Source organism: Protopterus annectens, chromosome 6.part1 (genome assembly GCF_019279795.1).
Source record: "Protopterus annectens isolate FY-2018-M chromosome 6.part1, PAN1.0, whole genome shotgun sequence".
In the NCBI taxonomy this organism is placed as follows: Eukaryota; Metazoa; Chordata; order Ceratodontiformes; family Protopteridae; genus Protopterus; species Protopterus annectens.
In genome coordinates, this window is record NC_056738.1 from 578866135 (window position 1) to 578876432 (window position 10298).

Here is a 10298-nt window from a genome sequence, read left to right on the forward strand (position 1 = left end):
AGTGATGAAGGAGACTCACCAAGCAGCAGACCAGCAGGTGGAAGCAGAAGTTCATGAAGTCTAGAATGTTTATCAGGAGGGGGGTGTGCTACAAAGAGCAATGCCACTAAATTGGAAAGAGGACTGTCAAAAACTATGAATTAATTAATATAGTAAGATAAAAGACTGAACTGCCTCACTAAAGGTTGTGCCCATGACTCTCCTTTATGAATGTGATTTAATCAGTTTTTATGAATTTTGTGCAATTTGGTGAAAACTCTTCAAATCGGGTTAAATGTGTTAAGTGTGATGGTAATAGAAGCTTGTGAAAACACAGTACGTTTAAAAGAAGGGGATATCTACTGTAGGGCTAGACTCAGATGTAATCACCCACAAGGTATGAAATGTCCCAATGCCCAAATTAAAGTGGCTCACAACCATTAAGGGCAAGTTGTCTCCATAATGAGTTGAGTATAAGGTGAGGTGATCTCAGGGAGAGAGAGAGCCAGGTCACATGCAGTGAAAAAGGAAGATGAGACTATGAATCATAATGGACAGGTTGCTGCAGTGTCATAGTGGACAGGAAGTCAAAACAGCAGCAGATGTACCGTAGCGTGTCTAGGAAGTATGAGGAGAATCCTGCTATGAAGCGAACAAAACCCGCCATTAATCAAATGTGGCATTGGCAGGTATTAGAAGATGTATGAATAAGACAGATGAGTAGGACAGAAATAAAATCAGAACTGAGCAAAGGAAAAGGTCAGATTTAGACTGGCGCTAATTACAGAGTCCAGAAATGAGGTTGAAATTAATATAGGCTGCAGTGATTAGCTAGGTTAAACAGAAAGGTGTGAAATGGATCAGTGTGGTTTTGTGGAGGGGAGGCAAACACTTGACAACATTAACAGAACAGTGATGATCCACAGGAAGCAGAATGTTAGAATATAATACTGTTGTTAGTGGGTCGTGATGCAGAGAAAACATTAGACAGAGTAAGCTAGGATTTTATGAGTGGGACATTTCGGATTGTAATCAAAAAAAGTTGACTTTATTTGCAGATGATATTATTTTGCACCTTATGAATCCAGAAAAGGGCATCTCAGTGTTGTGGAACATTCTAAGAAAGTTGCAGATTTTTTCAGGATATAAAACAAAGGCTATATCTGTAAACTATGTACCCACACATGAACTGGTTCAGCAATACCCATATTTAAAGGAACATGATTAAATGAAGCATTAAGGAGTATGGGTTAAAAAGGATTCTGTTATGGCAGCTAAGCATATATGGGAAGAAAGTAAACAAATGATTAAAAAAATGAGAAACTGGAAGCTCTTGTCTATGGATATGGATAGCAAGACACAATCATTAAAATGTTTATTAGTCCCTTTAGTTTTATACATAGATCAGGCATATTTTTATCAACCAGAGGAGAAGTTGTGGATAGCAATTAATAAAGAGTTGAAGGGTTTATCTGGGAGCAGAATAGGGCAATAGTCAAGTAGGGTAGGTTGATCCTTCCAACAGAACAAGGTTTAGCATTACCTGATGTGAATGGATATTTTAGAGCTAAAGAGTTAAGGATTTTATACATAACACAAACAGAAAGCTACAATCCAAACTGGAAAAAGTTAATGATGAAGCAGGAAGGAAGTTCAAGAAATGCGAGCGTGGGATTTTGGATGCAGATCCTTATGGAGATTAACAAGAGCCATACAGAATATTATATTCATAAATCAGCAGCAAGTATTTTAAGAACAAAGTCAACAAGGGAATGGAGAAAGCAGATTTTGCTGATAGGAATGACCGCAATTAGAAGTACAGAGAGTAGGCAAGAGGGGGTTGGGATTTATTGGTGGAAGCAAGATATCCGAAACAAATAATTAGAGAGGAAAAGGTAATAGAATGGGAAGAGGCCAAGAAGACATTAGGACTGCAGACTAGAGACTGCCTTCCCTATCGGATTGATATCAGAGTACAGGCAAAGAGAAAGGAATAGGGGAATTCTAAGTGAAAGACCTGCACTGGTAGAGGTTTTAGCTGAATCTAGAACAGAAGCTGCTGTTAAAAAAGGGATAATTAGTAGGGAAGATAAAATATTGTACAGTAAGTAAAGAAATAATCAGAACAGGTTATAAAAGATTGAGAAGAGAGAATGGATAAGCAATTCACAAGGAAACAATGGGATGACATATGGCTTCCAAATATGCAACAAAGTCTAGAAGATTTTGGATTTTTGCTTGGAAGAATTTGCATATGTATTTTTATACTTCAAGCAGACTCCAGTAGATGGCAAATGTTGGAGATGAGATGGGGAAGAAAAAGATAAATGGGAATGTATGTTTTGGGACTTTAAAAATTCCCTACAGAGTATGTTCCAGAAATTAATTAACCTCAAGGGAATATGGGGTTGGGGCATATGACACATTTTAATGGAGAAGAATATAAATTAAAACAAGGATGGAATATGAATCTTAGAAAGAATGCCGCTAAGGAGCAGTGATATGAAATATGCTTAACTTAGAGGTACTCCACAAAGGCGAGGAAGTAGTGGATCTTCACTTGGAGGTGCTTGCATAAGCATTTTTGTACTACACAGATATTATGATGCTCACAGTGGTATGTACTATGCGTTGAACATGTAATACAGAGCATTTGGGTACATGGGAATGTATCTTTTGAGAATGCAGGAAATTAGGCAATTTAAATACAGTACATAAATTAATGAAGGGGAGTGTCATTCATACCAGGGATTTATTCCTATTAGATTGGGTTCCTGAACTGTAAGTGTCAGGAAGTACAAAAGCACTTATAATGCTGTTTATTCTAGTAGTCAAAAAATACCCATAAATGGATGAAAGCAGATAGGCCTGAGTGGAAAGACATAAGAGAGATAACGAAAGAAGTACGGGAGATGGAACTAGGGCCTCTGTATGGGAAATAGGTAAAAAGATGACTGAAGTGGCAGCTGTGGTAAAGAGTGACAAATGTCTTGGAGCAGTATTGGGGGCTTGATTAAAGTCCTCTAATGAGTGTTTAAAAGCGAGTTCCCTGAAATCATTGCGCTTAGTGCATTTGAACTAGATATGAGGAAGCATAAGAAGTTTGAAAATGGAGACTCAAGCAGTGATGAGATAAAGGAGAAAGATATAGATACTGATGGCACCCTGTAATGATGGATCACGAAGTTTTGTGCCTATAGATGTGTATATAGGAGTGCAACAAAGGGGTTCATAAGTTCATGTGAGATACTATAGTTAATTTTTGGAAAAGATCAGAAGGATTAGGTGTGATTCTCAGGTCATTGATATTGAGATAGTCTAGGGAGAAATACAAACGTGATTAATATGTGTTGTCATTATCTGTGCTGGATATGTGATGTTAAAGCGATTTAATAAAGCTTATGTGCTAAGTAAAAATGTCCCAGTTATGGGTGTGGAAAGCTAATACAGCATGCATCATAACTGCACAGTTATTGTTAAATGCTTGGGCTGTTGAATAAAGCCTTGACTATTAAATAAAACTATGTTTTCTCCTGGGACTCTCTCATAGCTGTCTCTGACACATTTCATCGTCTTCCTGTTTTCTTTGCATGAGCATGAACCAGAGGAGTAAAAATCCATTCCACTGTAAGGGTGCACTGCCAGCTCATTTGCTGCTTGAAATGGGTATGTGAGTTTAAAAAGGCAACGGTGTGTGTTTGTGTGTGTGTGTGTGGGGGGGGGGGGGTCTTGTGGCTGTAAAGCAGATACTTTCCAAATAAAATTGTCACCTCCACTATTTACTGCCTTGAAGTGGAAACCCACTCCCTGACTAATGCTGCAGTTTAAGCCCACTCCATTATGAGAATGGTTTCCCCAGTGCAGTTTGCAAGAATACCTCTGTATACATCCGCAATGTTGCCACCTGGTCTTTAGGGCATATCTTCATCAGGCATTATTGACTTAACCACATCTGTTTTTTCCTCTCAGTTGCCAGCTAACCTTCATGCCTCACTAGCAAAATGGCCCTCCTCTATCTGTGGGTGAAAAACACAGATGTAACTTATCATGCACACAGCTATTGGGGCTTTCTGTATCTAGCACAATGCCTTTTGTCATGCAAAATGTGGTTAAGTGCAAAGAGGGCAGGGCTTTCATGTAGGAAGGCTTGCCCATGCACTATGTAACCGGTGCTGGGGTGCTGTTAGAGTTTCTAAGACATGCCCAGAGGCCACAGAACTGCAGAAGGTGCAGTAGTACGCATAAAGTAAAAAAGCACCAGAGGGGCAAAATGATAAACTTGGTTAAATAAATGTGAAAGTGTTTGAGTAGCATGAACCACTTATTGAAATAGTGCAAAGATCTCCTGGAAGAAAAGAGAGTTATGCAAGGAAAATAGGCTGATGTATACTCATCAAGCAAATCTTTAGTAGGAAGGATGCTGACAGAAGCCATCACATCTAATCACAGTCAGTTTTCTATGGTATTACTTGTACAGGTAAAATAAACTGTATTAAGACTTGAAATCTTCCATCTTCTGTTTGTAAATATGATTTTACGTGGAAAATTAGGACCTGTGTAACTCCGGTTTCTATTTTTTGCAGACCTGCACTAATGAGGCAACTTGTTCATGCGAGTCCACATGGGCAGGGACGGACTGCAGTATTTACGACCCCATCAAAGACACTAGTGATAAAAAAGATGGGCCAAAGGGTTTGTTTTATTTCAGTTTTAACGCCTTACCAAAATACATTGATGTGTACATACATTTATGTTTTTTTTTTAAAAGTACAATTTGTTTCAGTAAAACTGAGAAAGATTATTTCAAAAGATCTCTGCTACTATAATAAGCAGTGTTCTTGCCATAAATAAGATTATTTAACATATTGCTTGGGAGCAGCTTTTAAAAATGTATTTTAAAACAGCTTATGGATTGGGTCAGGCAGATGTAATCAAGATCAATGTCTTGGATGGAACTCAGCTGTGTTGCTTTGCTTTCAGTTAAAGCTAAATTTTTAAGCTTTGATTTAAATCTAAGATGTTCCTTGAACCTGACAGTATAAAGTTCCATTGTAGTACATTGTGAATTATTCCTGCAAATGTTTTTATACCCATAGCACATGCAAGTATATGTTAAGCGTTTTTTCATTTACTATGAAATAATGAGATATTTGGTGTGGTGATAATGATGGAAAAAAGTATGTCACAGTTAATAACAGCAGTATTATAAGTTAGATAGCTTTGTGATAACTTAAAAAAAATGTTTGGTTTCCTTTCTAGGTGTAGATGAATTATATATTGGTAATTCTTTTTTTGTGTGCCAGTCATGTGACTACCTCCCACTGTTGATAAACAAGCTACCTCCTAGTTATGGCTTGATAGCAACTTTCCATGGTATAATCAAGTGCTGCTGCGATGTAGATGTTCTGCATTTAGAATGACTCAACCCTTCAGATTACTCAGACATGTTAACTGTGCTGCAGAAGACGATGTCTACACCATAGCAGTAACAGTGAGGGGTGGGGGAAATTGCAGTGTGCTGCTTTATCTGGTTAATAAACCATCCTGTGCTGCAGTTACCTGGCCACAGATCTCCGGTGTTGCTGTCTCATATGTCCAAAGATCATCTTGTACTGCAGCCACCTGGACACTTAGACAAGGATTATCTCAAGCTACAGTCATCTGGCCACAGATAAACTGTACTGCACACACATGGTCAAAGGCTACCTTGTACTGCAGTCACCTTGCCACATAGCCAAACCATCCTGCATTACATTCGCTTGGCTACAGATCTACCTATACTCAGTCATATAGTCATAAATCTCCTTATACTACAGTCACAGGTACAAGATATAGGATTCCTACCATTTATATATATATATATATATATATATATATATATATATATATATATATATATATATATACTTGAAGGTGGTTGGTACAAGATATAGGATTCCTGCCACTTATATATGTATATATATATATATATATATATATATATATATATATATATATATAAATATATATATATATATATATACATACATATATATATAAATATATATATATATATATATATATATATATACATACATATATATATATATATATATATATATATATATATATATATATATATATATATATATATATATATATATATATATATATATATATATATACATATATTTATCTATATTTATCTATCTATCTATATATGTATATACATATATATATATATATATATATATATATATATATATATATATATGTGTGTGTGTACTTGAAGGTGGCCCTTGTAGCAGGTACAAGATATAGGATTCCTGCCACTCACACATTATCTATCTATGTGTGTGTGTGTGTGTGTGTGTGTGTGTGTGTGTGTGTGTGTGTGTGTGTGTGTGTATTCTTGAAGGTGGCCCTTGTAGCAGGCACGGGATACAGGATTCCTGCCCCTCTAGTACACCACCTCTCCTTTTTTTTCTCTAGCAAGTCTTCATTTTAGGTACAGCTGTCATCCATTTTCATTGTATGCAGTTTGTGGCTTTATAGTTGACATTGTTTTACACTGTTTTTTGAGAAAAGAGTTTGTGTTACTGGTGAATTTCTTGATATCATTTCAGACTCTTCCTTTTTTTTTAGATATCTGAAACTGCCTTTTCTTTCCTTTTTTTTTTTTTTTTTGACTGGGACCTTACTGTAGTGTCAGCAGCTCTGTAATATCTCAAGTTTAAATTAACCACCTGACATCTGTGAGCTAAACCATTAGGAAAGATAAGTCCAGTAGTTTTACCTTACCTTTATGCTTTGATTTATTTGTCTTCTCTCAAAAGATTTTCAGAAAAAAACTGGATGGGTTGCATATGTCAAGTAAACCTTGGCTTGCAGGATTTGAGAACAAATCTTTTTCTTCTGAGCTAAGAAAAGAACTGGAAGGATACTCGGTGATCTTAGTCAGTGAAAGCTAGACAGCGGACTGCCAACACTGCATTCTTGCTATTGTAAGTAGGAATCAATATTAATCATTTCAGCCCTACTGAAAATAAGGTATAAGGGCTTAGATATGTTTAACAAGTCCAAAACAAAAAAAAAAATCATAACTGAAGGAACCTTGAGTGTAGCTTCCACTATACTGGGAAGCAGCATCCAAGATGAAAACTAACATGTTACCTGGTTTCACTGTGATCTCAATTAGTAATAGACTGCTTTTCACCGACCCCACCAAATTTAAGGCACCAGAGAGTGCTTTACAGCTACAGTTTTACTGAAGACAAGTCACAACAGATATTGCTTACAAGCTGAACTAAAATAGTTGATGCTCACAGACTGAATGTTACTGACAACAGTCCATCAGTAACCACCCTTGTTGGTGTTCAGCCAGGAACCTCCAGCATTGCAGGAGTAACTGACTAATTGTTTGGTCATTAGACAGAGGGCGTGAGAAGCCGATTAACATAACTGGGGATTAGTGCCACTTGGGTTTGATAATTTTTACTACTAGTGCTGGCTAGGAACTCTATCAATTTAGTATTAATCATATCAAAGTTCTGAAAGGGATCTCTCCAGCTCTGACTTTTCAGTCTCCTGTGGCTTATGCTTTACTATCACGTATGATGGATTGTCATATGCTGATGGAGCTGTTCTGCAGATAACTTCTCAAGCCTTTACTTGGGCCAACACAGAAGCTGGACATATAACATAATTAATACTTATGGTATGTTATGCCATCAGAAACAGTTGGTGACTCCAGAAGCTCAAACTCAACGCGTGGGGAAGAGGCACCATTCTCAGTATACGTCATTTGGCTCCTTACTGCAGAAGGGCATTTGGAAGAAGCCCTTGATAATCTCACACAAGGGAAACATTTCAAAAAGTTTAACCTTCTTTTTTGAGATTCATAGCTTAGGCTAATCTGTTTCTCCTAGTGAAAATATCTCCTTTTCATATGGTCTGTATTCAGGTGATGAGTGGAATGTCAGCATTGTCTCTAGAGTATATCATAGTATTTTAATTTTTAATTTTAAATATCAAGCTGTCTGCAGACTGTTACAAGCCTAGCCAATAACTAGAGGTCAGAATCATACCCTGCACCTTGTATATGTGACGTAAAGACCATAACCATTATGCCAACCTCACACCCTATTGTATAGGAATTGATTAAACTCATTCAGCGGGCTGGAAATTGTTCATTGATAGAGCCTGCCTTAAAATGATGAAAATATTGAGAGGCTTATCGTAATTTCTTGAGTGTACACACGGCAGAACCAGTGAGGCAATTATTAATTCCTAGCCCTCTAGGTAGGGAAGCTAGGACTTTAGTACACCAAAGGAAAACAGTCAACAGTTAATCTACCCTGTTAGTGAAATTCTTTAATTACTTGCTTTCTGCAATCTCTGCTATATAAAACGCATGTCCATATGTGTTCCTTGAGCCCCCACAACCCTCTCCACCCCTGGATGAGGTAAGAAGTCCATGTTTCTTTATTCCTCTTGCTCCCTGCCTGTCTCCCGTGCTGCAACGTTTGCTGTGTAATTCCTGGAGACCTGGGTCACAGTAATAGCTCCAGCCCTCTGCTATGGAGCCAGGTAAGGAATCTTAAATCTTCATCTAAAACATCCAGGAAATCTTGGTCTGTTTCCATGTATGAATAATTTACATTTGCATAATTTACATTACAGTTTACATTTGCATTGTTTTGCAACTTCCTATTTCATCTATATAAAACATGCTGCCTTCAAGATGTACCTTGGTAGAGATATTAAATGACTACAAAGATCTTAGAGGATCCTAATTAAAAAAAATTAATGGATTAAAAACCCCAAGCTTCCAGAAAGACTGGAAGCGCTATCCCTGTACTTAAATATTACTGACTCTTGAGGGGAGATCTATGGTTTGCCTTCCATGTGATTAAAGACCCAAAGATCCTGGATCTCTTGTAGCTCTACAAGTCATGTAGTCCCACCACTAACAGAGATCTAAATCTTCAACATCAGATATATATAAAACATGGTCATGGGAGATATATATATATATATATATATATATATATATATATATATATATATGTAGAGAGAGAGAGAGGGGTTCATCATACAGTGACTTCTCCACTTCTGGAACAGACTCCCTTTGCAAATTAAGCAGTCTGATATACTGTTGTCCTTTACACTGGACTTGAATAATTGTATGAGTATTCATAAATTCACCCCTGGATTGGCATATCATATCCCTTTTTGAGAGAGGGAGTACAGTCTAAGTGGGGGGTACTGGCAAGGTGGAAATGGTTGCAAGACTTACCTTGAATGTCCTGTTTCCCTTAATCTTATACACTTAAACATGGTGCGTGAATTTATGGAATATGTAGGGGATTTGGTTTGTGTGATACATGAACTTTCTTGCACTAAAGAATTTTGTAATGTCATAAAACTTATTCCCTAAACCTAGAGTCAAAGATATTTTATTATCATGCATCAGACCCCCAGAAATAGATGTACACACACACCCACACACACACACACACACACACACACACACACACACACACACACACACACACACACACACACAGACACACACACACACACAAAACTTTATATATAATATTTTTAACTATTGTTTTATTGCAACACATAAATACAGCAGTTTTGCCATTTTCTCAGCACAGTAATGCCCTCCATGACATTAATGAGAAATAATGAACCTTCTATGAGTTTGGCATTTAGACTTATCATACCCCTGGGCAGTACATTTTTTTCTTAGGAATACCTTTCATGTTATATACTATTGCTTGCTTAATTAAACCATGGAAAACTCTCAACGGGGATGGTCAAAGGGCAGCCAACAAACACTATGTTCATGCTTTCTGCCTTCCTTAGGAATGCGTTGTACCTCATATGTCCTACATTCGTACCTCTGTGGAACACAAGGAATAAACATAATTTCCAAAAACACAGTTTTCTTTAATAAAACAGCAATTGAAGAAGTCTGATCTAGCTGTTACAGAGGCCTTTTCCTCTGCCTCTTCCATTCTTGCATACCTTTATAGCATTCTATGCTCTGTATTTTCCTTTAATTTCACTCTGCTTTGAGTGACTTTTGGAAGCAAGAGATAGCAATTACACAAAATACTCACCAGAGCAATGAGTGTTCAGTGCTGACTGTTGCAGCAGGTTCTCAGGTTTCCCTTTCCACCTGCCTGACAGTTTTTCAGCTTGAAGGACAAACTCACAAGAGTTACAGAATTTTTACCTCTTCATTTTAAGGCATTGCTAGAGAACTTTTTGAGAGGGAGACAGAGTGAGAGAGAGAGAGAGAGAGCGAGGGGGAGAGAGAGAGAGAA

The 10298-nt window shown here is 37.2% G+C and overlaps 1 protein-coding gene across 3 annotated transcripts in view; it reads left to right on the forward strand.

Annotated features, from left to right (window-relative positions):
* ADAM23 (ADAM metallopeptidase domain 23) overlaps positions 1-10298 on the forward strand; it is a 1167569-nt gene that overhangs the window by 1072419 nt on the left and 84852 nt on the right. For all 3 annotated transcript variants that reach the window (XM_044076026.1, XM_044076027.1, XM_044076028.1), the window contains exon 24: positions 4563-4671. In XM_044076026.1, the coding sequence (XP_043931961.1) occupies positions 4563-4671 (109 nt within the window). The remainder of the gene's footprint in view (positions 1-4562; positions 4672-10298) is intronic.